At 39.2% G+C, this 19,666-nt stretch overlaps 1 protein-coding gene and 1 non-coding gene across 2 annotated transcripts; one reads left to right on the top strand and one right to left on the bottom strand.

Annotated features, from left to right (window-relative positions):
• Window positions 1-812: 812 nt before the first annotated feature.
• Window positions 813-3,262, top strand: LOC104452714 (cytochrome P450 CYP72A219). The gene is made up of 4 exons (XM_039316799.1): window positions 813-1,023; window positions 1,149-1,384; window positions 1,883-2,264; window positions 2,678-3,262. Exons 1-4 carry the CDS (start codon window positions 853-855, stop codon window positions 3,119-3,121), a joined length of 1,233 nt encoding a protein of 410 aa, XP_039172733.1. The 5' UTR covers window positions 813-852; the 3' UTR covers window positions 3,122-3,262.
• Window positions 3,263-10,946: 7,684 nt separating this feature from the next.
• On the bottom strand, window positions 10,947-13,065 carry LOC104452710. Its single transcript, XR_005553192.1, has 3 exons — window positions 12,032-13,065; window positions 11,354-11,430; window positions 10,947-11,269 (listed from the first exon to the last, which is right to left on the bottom strand). It is a non-coding gene; the product is annotated as an uncharacterized LOC104452710 (transcript).
• Window positions 13,066-19,666: the final 6,601 nt, after the last annotated feature.

The raw sequence follows: 19,666 nt of genomic DNA, 5'->3' as shown, positions 1-19,666 counted from the left end.
AACATCACATTTTCCGCGAAACCAACGGAGCCTGAGAAACTAAGAAACATTCTAGGTGGTTGTTCTCCCTTACCAAAAGGAAGTCAACGCATTCGTTTTTCAACGGTGTCTTTCTGCTCCCCAAGAGTCCTATTTATTCCTCTCACAGAAACAAGACGAGCGTGTCAAATGTTTAGCGTCGAATATGGAACTGTCCTCAGCATATTCAATCGTTCTCTCCCTTGTTCTGATCACCTTCTTGACTTGTGCATGGAAATTACTGTGTTTGTTTTGGCTGAAGCCGAGGAAGCTAGAAAGATGTCTGAGACAGCAAGGTCTAAATGGAACCTCTTACAGGCTATCGTTTCAAGACCTGAGAGACAACATGAGAATGAGCAAGCAAGCTCAATCTCAAACAATTACTCCTTTCTCAAATGACATCGCGCCTCGCTTGCTCCCTTTCTTTCATCACTCCATCAAGAAATACGGTACGTGTTGCGTCAAAGTTGAGATACGGTTGAACTGTTAGCCAAAGGTATAATATCAATGATTCGACAAACTCAATTTCCTGTCTGAAACAGTATACAATTTCAACTCATTAGAAGCTGTTTTTTTTAGCTAAAAACCTGCTAAAGAATATTCATTTTTCTGGTCTCTTTTCAGCACTTCAATCGAGATATATTCATGAAAAGGCAAGTAGAACAAATCCTGCAATAATGTAAATTTTACAATATTTAGTGTCGATTTTAGGAAAAGTAACGTGAAAAATGAATGACAGCTATGAAGCGGCCGATGGTCAATAAATTATGTAAAAATATTTGTTGCAGGAAGCTTTGCTTTACATGGTTTGGGCCAACGCCTGTATTGACCATCATGGACTCCGACATGTTGAAACAAATATTTTCACGGATCAATGAGTTCGAAAAGCCACATCCCAAGGCCATGGAAGATCTCTTAGTATCAGGGCTCGTCATGATTGAGGGTGAGAAATGGGTCAAACATAGAAAGATCATCAACCCGGCTTTTCACTATGAGAAGTTGAAGGTATTACTGCTTGCAGCTAATAGTTTCTTGACCAGCCGCAACATCTAATGGAACTTAAAATAATTGATAAGTAAAAACTTTGTACATTCGATTCATTTAGCTTTCTAATTGTTAAATAATTACAGTATGTAGTGACTGCAACATTGTCAAGTTGCGAGGAGATGATTAGGGGATGGGAGAAGCAAAGTTTGGCAGGCGAAGTGGATGTTTGGCCTGACCTTCAGCATTTGACAGGTGATGTACTCTGTAGAGCTGCTTTCGGTGTAACCTACGACCAAGTCATGAGTATCCTCCCCCTTCAACAAGAACAAATTGCCCTCACTAGCAAGATTCTTCAGCTCGTGTTTATTCCCGGGTGGAGGTGAGTGGAGAATGATTTAGCAATAATTTATCCAAACATCTTTAACTGTTTCAAAAGCATTTGACAAGAAAAAAGAGAAACAAAATTCACTTTGACTTCCGTAATCCTTATACATGGAGTCAGTTGCAACTTTCCACAATTGTCTCGTGATTTGGCAAATCATGTGTCGATCAATCTTTAAGCATCTTGCCACACAAGGAACTTGAAAAGTTCTAAAGTCAATGTTCTTATGATTTTGCAAATCATGGATAGTGGTTGGATTGTGATTGCAAGGTAGCATAGCACGCTGCAATTTTTTTCCTGTCAAAACAATGTTTAGTAAGGCAAATCTTCTGTCGAGCTCTCATTGAGATTGCTGCTTTCCAACTTCTAAACTCAATAGAATGGATGAAATTGGTTGAGTTCATTTATGTACCGGGACACCTATAACTTGTAGAAACTAAATTACTGAGTGAAGTTTTCATCTTGAAACTAATTTTCTTATAATAAAAAATGCAGCCTCTTGCCTACCAAACTGCGGAAGAGGATGAAAGAAATCAACCGCAAAGTAGAAGGATTGTTGGAAGACATAGTGACCAAAAGAGAGAGGGCAATGAAGGAAGGAAGAGCAGATGACGATGATCTCTTGGGACTGTTGCTAAAATCAAACATGAAAGAAATTCAGGAGTCCGTGGATCAAAAGGGCATGAGCATGGAGGATGTGATTGCAGAGTGTAAAGCATTCAACTTAGCAGGTCAAGAGACAACTTCTGCTTTGATTACTTGGACTCTGATTTTGTTGAGCAAGCACCAGAAATGGCAAGACAGAGCAAGAGAGGAAGTCCAGCAAGTTTTTGGCAACAACAAACCTGATTTTGATGCGTTGAGCCGGTTAAAAATTGTAAGGATTCACATCGTGTTGTTGTCTGCTGTTTACCTAGATTTCAAGACATATATTCCTGAATTTCAAAACTCGCATCAAATACTAGTTTTTTGCAAAAAGAGAAAAAGGAAAAAGAAAGAACAGATGAAAATGGAAGGCCAAAAATTGAAGGAAAATGTTGTGACCTGAAATCTAATTGCTGTTCTTCCCCACTCCTTCCCCTGAACCAAAAGAAAATATATATATTTAGGCGATGGAGAATGGGGACATATGGATTATGCCTTCCCATTCGAAGTTACAACGTAGATCACAGAAATGATATTAAGTTTGATAAATTTGGTCCACTAGGCAAGGTTTAGATAATTTAATTGTTACATTTTCAATGTCTTTTTGAATAAAAACAGGCTGACCACAACTTGATTTTTGTACAGGTAAGCATGATACTGAATGAGGTGCTCAGGTTATATCCGCCTAGTTTTATGACGATGAGAACAGTTCAAAAGACAACCAAGTTGGGAGATATACAAGTACCTCCAGGAGTTGTGCTTTTTGTGCCAACGATCCTGATCCACCATGATCCAGAGAATTGGGGTGATGATGCCAAAGAGTTCAATCCAGAGAGATTCTCCGAGGGAGTCTCAAAAGCAACCAAGAACAAGCTCTGCTTTCTCCCTTTCGGTTGGGGTCCAAGAAATTGCATTGGCCAAAACTTTTCTTTCACTGAAGCCAAAGTCGCTCTGACTTTGATTTTGCAGAATTTCTCAGTGCAGCTATCTCCTTCTTACAAGCATGCCCCTATTCCTATGCTCACTTCTCGTCCCCAGTATGGAGTCCCCTTGATCTTGACTAGAATCGGATCGTTGGATCGTATTTAATCAGATTCTGTGCTCTGCTTGCTTCGTTGCGTGTCTAAAACAGTTTGTTATGTGTGTTAAAGAATAAACCAAAAGTCATCTAACATATGATGCCTTCTTGACTAGAAAAGTGGTTCTCAAGCTAGTTAAATGTGTTTTACCTCCTCTTTCTTAATTCTTCACTACTCACCAGCATGCTCTTCTTGGATTGACCTAGTTAACTATGTCTTACTTCTTTGGTGCCTTCGAAACTCTAAGGCATCATTAGCCCAAAAAAAAAAAAAAGATGCATCGGATGCACGGATACTCTTTGTAAAGTCGCTTGTATTAGAAAGAGAAAGAAAACACTGCACGAAAGTACTTGCACTTGACTGAATAAGAAGCAACGGAAACACAATGAAGACCACGTCCCATTGTATTTTTTCCTCTCATGATGGCAGCACGCTCTGTAAGATTTGCTCCTGTTCATGCAGTCAACTTGCACGAATTTGAAGAATACAATTTGCTAGTGAACTGACGGCCAAAAATACCAACAAAACAAAAAAAACAGAGAGAGAGCATGAATTTGTACTCTCAACTCAAACATAACCCCAGTTTTCAAAGATTCGAAGAAAGCAAAAACTTTCGCTTAAAGGGCGAATATCCACCGAATAAAAGAAAAGCACAAGCTTTCATCCTTAGGACAAAACTAAACCCATTTTTCAAATGATCCCAAATTAAAGCACAAAGTTTTGCTCGAGCGACCAAAACATCGCATAGCTTTTCTGACCAAAAAGCTTATTCTTCGTCTACAATGGCTGATGATTGACGTGTACCATGGACACATCAGTTGAGCCAAATCAACAACGTAGACATCTAAGATGACGTTGTTTCAGTAGTATTTTGGTTCATTCTTTATAGATAACAAAGAGAAAAAGAGTTTAGCCCCCAATCGAATTTGTAGATTAGATGGGAAGGGTTTCGCCACAAGATGAGTCCACTAAGTATGGTTTTATTAAATATACATTTTGAGCTAATTTTTAGATTTTTGGAAAATCGTGAAGTTTGGTTAGAGTCTTGAGTTTGCAAATTAGGGTTCCAAATGATCTCTACTTAAGCGAACTGAGCAAATAATCCATTATAGTCTAAGTGACAGGGTTGTTTTGGCTCAGTTTACATGTCTATTGTGCACGAACGATCATTGGTCACGTGAGATGCCAAATAAATTTGACGAAAAAACCAATGATGGATATTTTTGTCGCTTGAGTAAAATTTCATGCCTTTTTATGGGTCATTTGAACATGGGGTTATTTTTCTCTAGAGGGTGTAAAGTCGTTTCTTTATATCCGCTGGACATTTTCCGTCATGCTTTTTTCGAGTAATTCGAGACTATTTTTGTCCTGAGGTATAAGTTGGTGCTTTTATATGACATTTGGCCAATATATGACAATGCATATGAAAAAGTGTACTTCAGAAAAATTTATGTTTTTAACATGATAGTCAGAAAAAAAAGTCTAACGTGATTGATGCAAAAAATGTATTGCCCCCTTGAGCAGTGAAGTAGGTCACACTTAATATAGAGTTTAGTGTCAAAACCATGCGGTCAATCAATTTGATGCCAAAACTTTATGAGAAATCATTTTAGTGTCCAAACTTTTTAAAAGCATCCATTTAAATAACTCGAGCAAGTCTACATTATTAAAATAATATTTAAGTCTTTTTCCAACAATCTAAGTTGCCAGAAACACTTAGTGATCCCCTAAAAAGTTGTGGCATTAAGATGATTGTTTGAAAAGTTTTAGCACCATAGTGATTGACTTGACATATTCCACGTGATTGACTTGATTATGTTTTAAGTACAAAATTTTGCACAAATCTTTTGGTTATTTTTCATCACACCTCATGCAGCTCGAGAGCTTGACGCTTTTCTCTTCCACAGGAGCTTCACCTCCTCATGCACGAGCCATCAGAATGATTTCTCAGAGAATAAGTACTTTCTAAACCTTAAGTCTGTATCACTATTGAATAGAAATCGAAATGGGGCAGGGCCAAGTGGTACACAACAGGTTTTGGTCCCCTTATTATGATCATCCCTCATTCCGTTTGATCAGATTCTGTGCTCTTGTTTGCTTCGTTGTGTGCATTAAACGGTTCATTCCGTTTGCTGAGAATAAATTATTAGTCATGTAAACATATGATGCCTTCTTGATTGTAAAAAAAGAGTATCTTAGTATCTTACTGTCAAATACAAGGGTAGTATTGGGATTTTATAAGTGAGACAAAAAGAGCGCAAGTTCTAGCTTAATAATATAGACTTCGTTTCATGCATGCTCTAGAGGAAAGTGTGACTCTTTTCATCCCTTGTGCAACGTCATAATCAATTGATAAGTTGATTTATAACTTTAATTAAATAGAGAATAAACTATCTAGTATCATCTTTTTTACCACTCCTTAAACTCCTTTCTAGAAAGAATTGAACATTTTTTCACTCTTTCAATAATTGGGAAAAGGGTCCTAAAAATGTCATGACTTTTATATAACGCTCGCTTTAATGCCAAAACTTATTTTTAGATCATTTCAATGTCCCATCATGATTGAGGCCAGAGAAGGTAGAAAGATGTCTAAGATGGCAAGGTCTAAACGGAACTACTTACCAGCTTTTGTTTCAAGAGACATCATGAGAATGACCAAGCAAACTCAATCTCAATCCATTACTCCTCTCTCCAAAGGCATCCCAACTCACGCTCTCCCTTTATATCATCACTTCATCAACAAATACAGTACGCATGCCGTCAAAGTCAAGACAAAATTGATTTTTTCTTGCCAATGGTATGATATTATCGATTCGACAAACTCAATAAAAAATAAAAAATAAAACAATGAACAATGTATTCGCTAGGTCAAGCACCTGAAGTACCCAAATGGGCAATATATAGAATTGGGAAAATTTCAAATATATGCCTGAGGAGAAACCTCCTCAAAGTGGACCTTTGACCCAAAGAAGACTTGGAAATGGTTAACCTTATCTCAAATAATACCTCAAGCTCACCGATCACCTAAAGCTTCGTCAGCCTACAAGTTCGTGCATATCACGTGCATCCCACATGCATTTTTCATGCAACTTACATGAAATGCATTCGTGCATATTTGGTGCATCTCAAATCTATAGAGTGGATGATGATGATTTGAGTGTACTTAGGTAGCAATATACTAGCGTATGAGTGATATTTGGAATCCGGTTGCCATTTGAGAGTGCCGGACATTTCAAGTGCTAAAACTTAACACAAAGGAATATTTAAATGTCAAAAGTTACAAAAGTAACACTGAAGTGTCAAAATCAAAGCAAAATGAATCGTTAAGTGCCAACGGCGAGAAAATCCGATCAAAATGCTGACGTGATGATTTTCGAGACGAGACGATTGTAGAATGACATTGTTTTGCTGACATGGCTAGATAATTAATATAAATTTTAATTAAATTAAATTTCGAACTAATTTTATTCTTAGAGAGAGAGAGAGAGAGAGGAAGAATATGAAGATTGCAGGCGGCTGAGGGCTCAGCCCTCCTTCGCTGCCTCCTCACCATCATCAAGCGGGGCCAACGACAATGGGGAAGGGTTAGCTGGGGTTGCTGAGCACGCCACTTTGTTCACTGCTACACCAAAGCCGCCACCCATCCGACCGCATCCCCGTCCTCGCCGCACTCCGCTTGTAGTCTATTCGCCATCACTACTCTGTCACGCCTCGTCCGCCGTCCCTCGCGAACACCGCTCGAATCAATTCACACGAGCCCGACGTCGGCGGATCCCGAGCCGGACTCCGACCGTTGCCGTGCCTCCACCTCTGCTCCGCTACAACTTTGCAAGTAGCCCGCGACATTAGTAGCCCAAGCCAGTCGCCTCGCTTGGGACCTGCAGCTCAACCCATTCGCCTTGCCTTCGCCAAAGCTAGACCCGAGCCGAATCGCGGCCCTTTCCGCCTTGGCGACACTGCTGTTGTCCCTACTTTATCCGTGTCAACAGCCCTCCGCCCATGCCGCTCCGACTAGCGACCCAATGCCTCCACCCGCCGCCAGTCCTCACCGGAGCTCCGGCGACCGTGCCCATCACCCTTACCGAAGCCGTTGGTGACCCACCACCATAACAGCCTTTGTCGAACCACGCCAGGCCACGTTGAGCCGCCGTTGATTAACTCGAATTTAGGAAAAATCCCAATTAGGTATTTTTTTTTTTTTTTGTGCTTCTTTCTTTACTTGAAATATTCCCTGGATGTAAGATTGAGATTTCCTGACATGAAGTAGACTCTTAAATTAAGGATTGACAGTCCGATTTTCGCGCTCACAATCGCTTAGAAAATCACCAATCAATCTCATGCTCAAGATTCGATTCGTGGTTTATTTAAAATTGACCAACCCGATCTCATGCGCGAGATATGGTTTGTCAAGTTTTGGATATCAATCTTATCTTACTCTGATTTGCCGTCGTGTGGTTTGAGATGACTTTGTTTTCGTAAAAAGGAAAGATCCAAAAAAAATAATTGAAATAGGATTAGATTCGTTTTAGAATACTCCTCATCTTAGGGTTGTTTTGCATATCTAGAATTGGAGGTTTATTATCTCGAATTTTGAAAAAATAAAAATCCAAAAAAAATGCATTCATTTAGGATGTTAGTTTTTTTTAATTGCACGTTTAATTATTTGACAATTTTAATTTCGAATTTCATAAAAAGAAAAAGGAAAAACTAGAATTAGGGCACTCTTTATACGTCATTGCATGTTGGGATAAGATTGCATGTTTATTAATTATAGGTTTAGATAATTTCTCCTAGATAGATTGCATGCTTTTTAGGAGAATAGAAAAATCATGCGCATGTCATATAGAATTAGGTTCATAAAATGCACGTCATTTAGTGATTATTGCTAGGTCCATTTAATTAGAAATTTCCCGTCATTAGAATTAAGTCATTAGGTTAATTTAGATTGCACATTTGATTATTGCATTTCTTTAGGAATTATTTTACTCATGTCATATAGTTTAGGCTATACTGCTATGTCATATCACTTCATGTTAGATTAGTAACATTGCATTGCATATAGATTAGATTCTCATTAAATAGGTGAAAAAACAAAAATTGAGTGATTGTTTGTTAATCAGAAATCATATCTAGGACTGTTGATATGAATTCTGATCGTTGCTATGAGGTAAGTCTTGCATTTTTTATTTGCTTTCTTGAGTGTTAAATTGGTGGTTTGCACACCCGCATAATCACCTCACATGTTAGGAAAGTTAATTAAAATTAATTCAAGCTACCTACAAAACATTTTTTTGAAATAAAAAGGGAAAGGTATCGAAAGGGCATTAGAAAAGTATTGTGTAACCAAGTCTCCGTACCCAAAGTCTCTAGTTCATAGAAGTAAAATAATTCTCCCATTATTTTATTTAGGTGTCTAATCGATCTACCGTAAACTGATTAGTGACAACTCCTAATTGAAAAATCATTTGCATGTTAAGAACTTAATCTTAAGTCGCGAATTGGTATGGGCTTGAGAGAGCCCGAGCTAAATTTAGGCTTATTAATCTATTAGCCAAACCCTAGTTGGTTCGCCCGAAATTTTGGTTGCAACATCGAGTATGAACTATTGTTCCTGCATGAGATAACGTTATTATATTAATTACTGTTCACGCATACTAGTGGAATCTTTGTTCGAGTGCGAACTACCGCCCCTTCATGAGATCACATTGTTATATTAATTACTACTTATGCATATCAGTGGGATCTTTATTCGAGTGCGAACTACCGCCCCTACGTGAGATCACATTGTTATTTTAATTACATTTCATATTATGTTATAATTGAAATCATAATTAGCTTAATCTTCATCTATATTTCATTTCTTCACCTAATTCATTTCTTATTTATTATCATTATCACTCTTGAATTATTATACTTTGTATTAGATAATTTCACACAACTAGTTTTATGATTACATTAGAGATATAGAACCTATAAAAAAATTTCACATATTAACCAATCTAAACAAACATAGATGTTTGGATTAAATCACAAATCACCTAACAATTTTCTATATATATACATTATTTCTTATCCTTTATATAGTACCCTCGGGTGGAGGTTCATCAAGATGATTAAGGCAATAGCCTATCCTGATATAGTGGAACTGTTTAAAAAGCATGTAACCAGAAAACAGAGTAGCAGAATTTAGTTTGACATCCTCAATCCTTACCCTACAGTCAATTGCGACCTTTCAAAATTTTGTAATTGTTTTGCAAATCATGTGCGGATCTTTAAGCATCTTGCCACACAAGGAACTTGAAAAATTTATGAAGACAACTTTCTTATGATTTTGCAAATGATGGATAGTGGTTGGATTGTGATTGCAAGATTGTATATAGGGAGATTGCTTTTTCCAACTTCTCAACTCAACAGAATGGATAAAAATGATTTGAGTGTATGCAACGTATAAAGTTTTCATCCTGAAGTAGACTTGCCAAAAAAAAAAAGATGCACCCTTTTTGCCGATTAAACTGCACAAGAGGATGAAAGAAATCGACCATAAAAGTTAAAGGATTGCTGAAAGAAGTAATGACCAAAAGAGAGAAAGCAATGAAGGAAGGAGTAGATGAAAATGATCTCCTGGGAATGTTGCTCAAATCAAACATGAAAGCAGTTCGAGAATCTAGGCATCAAAAGGGTGTGAGCATGGAGGATGTAATTCAAGAGTCCAAAGTGTTCGACATAGCGGGCCAACAGACGACTTCTATTCGGCTTATGTGGACTCTGATTTTGTTGAGCAAAGTAGACAAACTGGCAAGACAGAGCAGAAGAGGAGTTGAGCAAGTTTTCCGCAACAAGATATTCTTGAATTTCGGCTGAGCCGACTAAAAAGTGTAAGGATTCTCATCTCATTGTAGTCTGTTGTTTATCTCAATTTCAGCGTTATATTCTTGAATTTCAAAACTCACATAGAGTAAATAGGTTTGTGCCACACACCCAAAAAGAGAGAGAAAAAGAGAGAGATAGAACAAAGGAAAAACAAGAAATGCTCTTGAAAGGGTGGACCGGAAGATTTAGCTCTCTCTGTTTGAATGTTGTTTAACGAATTGACCGTGAACTGTTTGCCACCATGAAAGCTCACCGCCATCGAAGCTCACGAAATACCGCATCTAAAACATCCCAAGGTTTGCATGATTCGAGCGAGCGTTTGTTTGGTTTCCTTAATTTAAGGTATCAAAAGGAAAGAAACACACTCTCGACCCCAAAGGTCAAAAAGGAAGAGAACCCCCAAAGTTGGTTTCGTTAGTGAAAACGTCCAAGAAAATTTCGAGTTCATGAATCGCATGCGAACCGCTAAGGGTCAGAATCACCTGTACAAACTACAAGCTCAGACTCAATCGCTTCACCAATTTGTGGAATTTGTGGGTGTTCGATGAGATTGTTTTAAGTGACTGCGGCACCAAAAATCATTTGTTTCTCAATGACATGGTAACACAGGAATTTGCACTAGCCAATATCACTCGTTTCCCTCAATCCTTGCCTATTCCAAATCACCAACACTGAAATCAATTTGGCAAGCTAAACCGTGCCCGTTGCCACATTTTTTAGACTCTTTAAGCATTTGACCTACTAAAGTTGCTCCTCAATGTTTTGGACTACCATTCTTAGGTAAAATCATGGGCAATCTTGAAAGAAACAGACCCCAGCACAACAACTTTCCCCGCATTTTGGACCGTTTCTCAAATGTCAATATCATCAATCCAACTTAACAGCAGACCGGATTACCATGCAATCAGACAATTGATGCCTGTATTGCATGCATATCATCAGGCCTTTAAACCTGAAGAGCAAAATTGGGCCTCCACAAACGAGTGCATTGCTGCAGGATATGAGGATAATTTTTACTTGTTATAACAGTGAAATCTAGTCCTTTGCTGTGTCAAAATTTTTCTCCTCCTACACTACGATAGCAACAAATAATCAAAAAGTCTCAGGAATCCACTTTTAACCAGTGACGTGGCTAGTCTCCGCTTAAATAAGCTTCTTCTTTTGAAAGAATCGCTTCAAGTACCAAATCTGCAAGGCTGAAACAACAATGCATAGACCCAGGGACATTATACTGAACCAGGCAACTCTACCATTGGTTTTTTCGCTCACCATTCTCATCTCTGCTTCTCTGTTATTACAGGCAATGATTAAGGGACAATACTATGAAATGTGAAAGGAGGCTATCAATATCAAATAGAAATACAAAAATTACCTGCTCTTCAAGTACAACAGATTTTCATGTATGGCCTCCACAGCTCCTTCAAGTTTCTTGAGCTCAAGCTCAACGCCCTGTAGAACATTAAAGAGAAAACATTGAGAAAGCCACTGTCAGAAGAAAATCCCACGGGATTTTGGAGTTTCAACGGATATCCCAGAAAAAATAGACAAAGAAAGGGCTCAGGGACAATATTTTAGTTGTCGTCTTTCAAAATAGAGATAGTCCACCTTCTAACAAGATTCACCACTTTACTTCATGTTAAGAAAAAACAACAGAAACAGTCACTTACCAAATTAGATAACTATTATTTTAAGGCATCACAGAATGCCATAGATACCACATCTACACAGGGTCTTTAACAACAATTAGTCTTCATCAAAATGCACATTAAGAGTGCAACCTATATCAAGTTACGAATCTCCAATGAAAATTAATACAAAAGAAGTCAATTTGTGATTTTAATTGTCCACATGTTAGAAACATACAGACAATGACATAACAAATGTATGAAATTTTAAATTCTTCTGGAGTCTAGGAGACAATCCAGTTTGTTGGAGATTCTCTTCCTGAGGCACGTAAGAGTTAGTCCCTATATAGAGGCATCATCTCCTAATATTTACCTTTAGGATGGAAATACTGCAGGCCATTTAAACAAGAAACCACAGTCCTTACCTCAATCTTCTCTTTCCTTGCAACTGATTCCCAATCCTTCGCAGCAATTCCAGTTTTCCAATCAATACTGACACTTATTTCTCCACTTCCTTGATTATGACCATCCGCCCAGAAACAGGCCAGGTAGTTGCCAGCTTCGGTAGTTGTGAATGCAAATTGACCATGAGTGACATTCTCCTTGTGGTGTAGATTGTTGCCATATGGTGAAGTCACCTACAAAGATGGAAGCCAAAATTTGACAAACGTGAGCTGGCCTTCAATCAAACATTCATCTAGTTCCCAAATATCAGTAGATCTATGTGAGAAAAAGGCTACTTTTTTCATTTGTTAGTAGAGAAGGAAGTTAATTATTCACTTATTCAGCTCGTGCCTTGGGCGGCATAAGTCTTCTAGTATTTATTCAACTAGTGCTGAGGCACGCAATAGTGAGAGATTGCATATGAAGAAAAAAGGAAACATTTTAAGAGGAGTTGGGTGATTATTCAATGGAGTAAATATAGCGATCGTTATGAAGTGGGTGTTTACTTGATAAAATGAGTTCAGTGAGTAGGAAGGGTAATATTGAAAAATGCACGAAGTGAGACAAATAAAACATTTCCCTTAAAAATACACATAAATTCTAAAGGAATAGGGTTGGTAGAGATGGGTCATGACAAGAACAACACTGAGTTTGCCGAAACAGTTTATGCCTACATATAGAATTCAAATACATTGAGTTGGTTTTGAAAGTCAAGATTAAGGCATTAAGGGGGTCTCCTTGCACCATCTGTCAAAGCACAGTTTCTCATCTCATATTTCATCGTTGCTTAAGTTGTGTACTTTAATCAACTGGGTCAAATCTCCTAAAAGAACAAAAGAGAGCACAAAGGGAAAGGTAAATCAAGTAACTGCAGGTTCTTCGGCTTTGTCTACTGTAAAACAAACATGCCAATACTCAGAAGAAAGCAGAGTATTATCAGACTATTCTTCAAATTATATCACTACTTAAAAGGTATTTCAGCTTTCATAATAGCTCAATGTTGGAAATCTAGCATAATCTCTGTTGTCTCATTACTATAACGAATATCTTACTGATGAAAACATAGAAACCAAGGACCTTCTTCATTTTCATATGATTTATCATTTTTGAATAAAGGATTATGCGCAATGCATGTAATCTTCTGCTTGACACTTTTCGAACTAAATCTTGTAATTCAATTCACTCATAATCCTCAAATCCAGAAACAAGAACTTGAACTTTTACAACGGATTTTGAAATGACAACAATGCCTTCAGTAACTTAGAACCGTAAGTCTTTTATTTAACCTTCTATTCCAAACTTTCTATGTCATTCATATGGCCCTAACGGAGATATACAAGGACTTACTGAAGTAAAAGCAATAGTTGACTAACGGGAAAATGAAGAAACTGCAAAAGAAGTCTTTCAATACACATTACAAATAAGTTTACATCTCTAAGCCTCAAACAACAGAGTAAACTGGATCTCGCAATTTCTGAAAAGCTAATGCCAAGGCCTGTAAAACATCATTTGCACCATCCAATTTAGTTTTGAAAATTTTCCAGTGAGAGCATATATAGCAATCAATCATCTTTTTGTGTCCCGAGACTTAAATCTACATATGTAATTTCGAGTTGCAACATCACTTGGCACTAGTCATGCATATGAAAGAAAAGGTAATTTGGTTTATCTATATGCTCCATTTTTAAACAAATGCTCAATAAATTTGCAGTTTGTCAAGGTGTAAAGTAGTATAAGCAACGCTGTGAGCAAACTAGACACCTTTTCTTTCTTTTGAGAATGATGTATTCAATGGGGATTAAAAAAAACAAAAAACAAAATAGTTTTATGAAGGTCTCCCAAAAATGAGGGCACAGAAATAAAAAGCACAAAGAATGAGGAACTATTTGATTGTTAAGGAAGACATGGTGCTATAGGTTCAATTCTGTATTGAGGTGCCAAATCCTGTCCACAAGATTTGTCGATGAATGATGCGCTGTCGCAGTAGCGGGACCGATTGGACCTTATTCTTCTAGAAATGCTGTCGACAAATGACGGGCTTGGGTCGCGATAGTGGCGGGACCACTGGACCTTTATTCTTCTAGAAATGCCGTCGATAGAATGACGTGGCTTGGCCGCAAGAGTGGCGAGACCGACCGGACCTTCATTCTTCTAGAAATGCCGTCGATAGAATGACGTGGCTTTGTCGCAGTAGTGGCGAGACCGACTGGACCTTTATTCTTCTCGAAATGTCGTAATGTTAATAAATAGATAGCCGACTTGTGAGTAGGCTATGCCCTTGTGTGGTGGTGAATAATAATTAAAATGCGTGCTAAGTGCGATCGTGATTTATATGAAAGTGATGGCGTTCCAATTGTTTGAATTATTATTACTACCTGAGATTATGTGATACAAATTGTGCTAACCCGCATGAAGGAATTGAGGCGAGGTAAGTTCTTTGTGTGATGTGGCTAGGCCACTCCTTGGGCGTATTTTCTCTAATAAAGGATTTCAGGGTTGGAACTTGCCGAGACGTTGTCTCGGGGTTATTGAATAACCATTTCGGGTCCCCGGTGGGACGGAGCGCCGACGGCTTTGGTTGGCCTTGAGGAGTTGGAGAGGTGAAGTCTGGGGTTGGAGATCGTGTCCGACTTGTAGGTCAGAGGACAATTCATTTTTAAGAGGCCGGTCTTTTGAGATTTTTGGCCGTAGACATCTATTTGTAATTCTCGTTCAGTATGAAAGTGTTATGTTGTGGTTTTGCTTTCACGCTTTTCTATCATGTATTTAATTGTCGGGGTTTTATAATACGTTACGCTTGCGCATTAATAAATGAATGGGGTTGGCGACACTACCCGGGAATGTCGCATTTGATCGACCGTTAAAGGGGATGTGCGCTCGGGGTTCGAGTGACATAGCCTATTAGAGTCAATTGGAAATCAAGTCAGGCATGGAGTGTACCTCACTTCCTGCAATCGAAAATTTAAGGTCAGGAATTTGATTACACTAATTGACCAATTAATTTCTGTACCTAATCTTGTTCATTTAAAAAAAAATTGTCAAGCATTTTGAATAGATTTTATACATATTCACTAACATATGAGGTGATTATCAAATTATAATCATTAAGATAATAATCATAGTTACCAATATTCTAATTGCAGTTGAGCACATGCAATTAAACATCATAAATATAATTAATTATGCAAATTAAATATGCGATATAATCAATATAATAAGCAAATAAATGCCTAATTACACTAAGAAGGCATGACATGATAATTCCCAACCAAATCCTGTATTTTTAGATTTTCAAAAAAATTGAGAATTTTTTTTTTTTTTTTATTTTATTTTCTTTTTCAAAAATATATATCTTTTTTTTTCCCGATCGCTGAGTCAAGTCCAATTAGACTAGACCCGATTTGACTCTGTCGGGGTGAGTCGGTCAAACCCGCCCGGGTCCGACCACCGGGGTCGGTCGGTTAGCCCACCCAAATGGGCCAAGCCCAATCATGGCTAGCCTGACCTTTGTTTCATCCGGGATTGGGCCCCGACCAATGGGCCCAATCCTCCTTTTGCAACAAAGGGCTCTGCAAGCAGCCCAGCCCAACCAACTCTAAGCCGTTGGCCCGTGGAGTAAGAGTGGCCCGATCGAGCGAGATCATAGATTTAGCACGGCCCGCCGTTCCCCACAGTCCGCGACTACTCGGTCATGACCAAGGGAAGCTATAATGACATGCAAAGATCGGCAACTTCTCCAACTAGGCTGCAACGATGTCGCCTCAACTAGGTAGATGAGGGAGCTAATCTTGACCTTTGAGGACGGGGGCTTGGCGGTGGCGGCAAAGGCCGCTCGAGGTGAGCTCCAACAACACGCACAAGGACTCGCAACTTCATTTCCCTCTACTCGTGGCACAACTCCAGGGGACTCGACCTAATTAACACCTAGAAGAGAGGAGAAATGGAAAGAGAGAGAGGTGGACGAGGCACTAAACAATGAAAACAATGGGGGATCTCGGTTGGGCATTTCATCGAACGAGGTTGCGTCCACTACGAGATCCGGGAAGTTTTCGGCAGGTCGAGGCTCGAGTGCGGATCCAAAGAGCTAATGAGGTGTGCTAAACTGATTGGAAACGTAATGAGGATTGGGGGCCGAAGCTTAGTCAAACGATCAAGGGAGCTCCTGACCCGGCTCGATACAACACATGCATACCAAGTGTTTGGCGAAATGCCTACACGGGTTACGAGGAGACGATGGCGGTCGAGAGTCGGACGTGCGGCTCGGAGATGAGATAGCTAGTATAAACACCTAAGGGGGGTGAATAGATGCACAAACAATTTATCGAAATATGGAGGCGATTTTAGCATATGATAGAAAGGGAAATTCTCTTGATTAACAAAATGAAATACGATCGAGGTAGAGAGAGTGAGGAAGAGAAAATTGAACACGGGATTTATAGTGGTTCGGCTTATTCCAAGCCTACGTTCACTCTTCCGCACCGACCCACCGGCTGGATTTCACTATGATCAAAAGAGAAGTTACGAAGACAGCCTTTGCCTTGATTCCACAAAGGTAGATGTTCTACCACACCTCAAGGTTTCTCACAAATATAGACTCTCTTTTGTATACAAAGATTCGCTCAAAGAATTTGCCTAAACAAAAAAGCGAGCTTCGCACTTTGAAATTTCTCCTTTCTATCGCGCACACTCGAACAACTAAGACCATCTTCCTTATATACTCCTTTATGCCATCATACCCGTTGGCACTTACTAAAGGAGTTCCTCCACCCTACCCAAAAGGACGGAATCAATTAGGAAGATTGTTGGCAAGCCATTAAAGGAACGTGTTGGATAGCCCATCAACTCGTTCGCCCATACAATCGTGATCTTGTCGGCAGAACTTTCCAATAATATTTAGATAATCATCGAATCTTCAATCATCGAATCAATCTTGATCAATCAAAGGATTCTCACGCCTTTTCCAGCCACGAGATCTTCCGTATGATAAGGTTAAATCCATAACGGGAAACATCCACCTCGATAACCTTTCTTTAGCAGTTAGAGACGCCGATGAGGATAGACTTTGAGTCTTGAGTCTCGGCTGTCCGGAGGAGGTCTTCGACTTTAAACTTGAGTACGCAAGCCTTCGATCTAGGCGATAGAAACGTTTTGTCAACTTCAAAACACTTCAAGAAGATTTCTCCAACAATCTCCCCTTTTTTTTATGGTGACAAAACTTTCCTCGCAGATTTGGATAACTTTGACTCGCAAAACATTTATCAAACACATATGCATATCTTAGAGAGATAAATGGCTAAAAGAATAACACTAGAATGCACCTTGACGAAAATAGGTTAGTCTAGTCTATGATAAAGCCATCCATAAGATATCAATACTCGTTAATAGAAGCCGGTCAAGTCCAAGTCTAGTTCGGTTCTCATCCGAGACACAAAACAAAGTCAAACGAGTTTAAACAACAAACCAATCCAACAAACGGTTTTAATGATTGAAAGTTTTTTATCAAATCTTGCATCTCTCCCCTTTTTGTCATCATTAAAAATGATGAGATGAAGTCAAGATTGCTTTGGAACGCGGACAAGCTTGGAAATCTTCCATAGACTCGAACGTGCCTTCCGGCTTTTTGAAGTCTTCCTTTAGCCGAGCAATCTCCTCACTCTTGGCATTGGCCTCGATTACGAGCAGAGAGGGCTTGCATCTTATCATTCAATGAACAGAAGAAGCTTGACTTTCATTCTTCAAGTTTTGAACTTCGCATCCCAAGGCATAAATTTGACCTCGCATTTCCAAGAGAATATCCATGATTCTGCAAAAATCTGCTCCATTATCAGTCTAAGTACTTGCTTCGGCTTGATCGATGGAGTAAATGCGACGATGGTAGATCAACATAATCTCGGTTTGGCGATGAAGCTTCATGACCTTCTTCGGAAATTGAGATACATAAACATCCTCCTGGGTCCGCAGGTGAGCGGCCCGACTCCTTCACTTGCATCGAGGATATGAAGACTTCACTCCTTTCTCCCGATCTCCCCGTTTCCATGCCTACGTGTGGAGAAGAGATTTCCTCAGTTCTCCCTTCTTCTCTTCTTTCTTTCTTCTTCGTGTCTTTTCTTCCGCTTGATCGCCTTCTCTTTCTTCTTCTTCCTTCTCCTCTCGCTTTCTTTCGTCATTTGTCCGATTCTTTCGTGGAACAAAGACGACTTAAATTCTTCAAAACCATTAGGAGATGGTGATGTCTTCTTCATCATCTTCATCCTCAACGAGGAGAGCTCTTTCTTCTTTGGATGGAGCAACCATGGCCCTTCCCTTTCTCTTAGATGCGTAAGGAGATTTGATGAGATTCTTCTTTGAATTTCTCCACCTCGCTTTCGCTCCTTCGCACGCATTTTGTCACCATTTTCAAATTCCTACCACCATAGCGATCGCATGATCAAACACAAAAGATTTGATGGAGGCCGAATATTCGATGTCCGAATAACTTTGTAGAATAAGGTCAGTGCAGGAGTTGACCTATGTCCTTCATCATTTGCTCATACATGTGGAAACATAATAGTGTGAGGGAGAGAAAACCTTTTTCAAAGGAGAATGGCATACATCGGCTTAGCCTTTGAACTTGAAACATCGGAGTCTTGGAGGTTGATTTTGTCTGGAGGCAATTAATCACAATCTTGTGAAGCAAGATGTTGAATGCACCCATCCTTAAGTAGGTGATCTTTTCATCTGTTCTCCCGTCCTTCACCCGAGTTCAAGTGTGGCTCGAGCAATGGAAACTTTGATTGGTTGATATTTTCCTCTTTCAACTCCTAACACATCTCGGCATATCCACAACATAATCTTGGTCTTAATCAAGGAGAATCTATTCGCATCCAAAAGCTAAGATTTGAATAGAAACATGCAAAGTTAATTCAAGATAAGCCTCGTATTGTTAGAACGAACTTTCAAGTTGAAGTTGATTGAACTTTTCCCTCAAGTTCACATTCACGCATCCGGCAAATCAAAATCCACACCTAGGGTTTGTGCCTCCACGCTTCAGCAATTTCAGTACGAGATCCTTTTGTTCCTTTGATCTGAACAAATCTCCCATTTTTCCTTGAATTTCAGCCGCAATACCCATTTTGGTTGAAATAGACTGTCTGATTGTCATCATCATTCCCATCTACAGAGTTCGGCCCCCAATCACGAGGATCACTTGGGATATTCGCAGGGTTTCCTCGACCACCCCTTTACCAATTCCCAATCTTTCCATTTTCCGTAAAGATATATTCGTTCATATATCATTTGTCTTTAAGAAAGTCATCAACATAGTTCAAAGGAGTACGAATTCCTTTTAAGGCACGATATAGCTTGTAAATAAAAGCAGGCTTTTTGAACTCTTGACGCCGCATCCTCGATGATTTCTTCCCGATGTTGATGAACAACGCCTTGAGGACTAGATGGTGGAGAAATGACGCTGCCGAGAATGTTGTGGGCTCGCATTGTGATGCAGATTCACTTCTTCCTCGGTAAGATCGAAGTGCGTAGCCCTCACTCATCTCGCTGCATGGTCCTCCTCGCTTGCAATTCTCGAACACTTTCAAGACATTTCTTCAGCTTTTTTTTGAAGATTTTGCTTGACTTTC

This window comes from Eucalyptus grandis, chromosome 7, assembly GCF_016545825.1.
Source record: "Eucalyptus grandis isolate ANBG69807.140 chromosome 7, ASM1654582v1, whole genome shotgun sequence".
NCBI classification, from domain to species: domain Eukaryota; kingdom Viridiplantae; phylum Streptophyta; class Magnoliopsida; order Myrtales; family Myrtaceae; genus Eucalyptus; species Eucalyptus grandis.
The sequence above is the reverse complement of the archived record's forward strand: the minus strand, read 5'-3'. Positions and strand labels throughout refer to the sequence as shown.

Coding starts and splice junctions, on each gene's coding strand:
- LOC104452714 (XM_039316799.1), top strand. CDS start 853: ATGGACTCCGACATGTTGAAACAAATATTTTCACGGATCAATGAGTTC. Junction 1,024..1,148: donor TTCACTATGAGAAGTTGAAG/GTATTACTGCTT, acceptor AAATAATTACAG/TATGTAGTGACTGCAACATT. Junction 2,265..2,677: donor CGTTGAGCCGGTTAAAAATT/GTAAGGATTCAC, acceptor ATTTTTGTACAG/GTAAGCATGATACTGAATGA.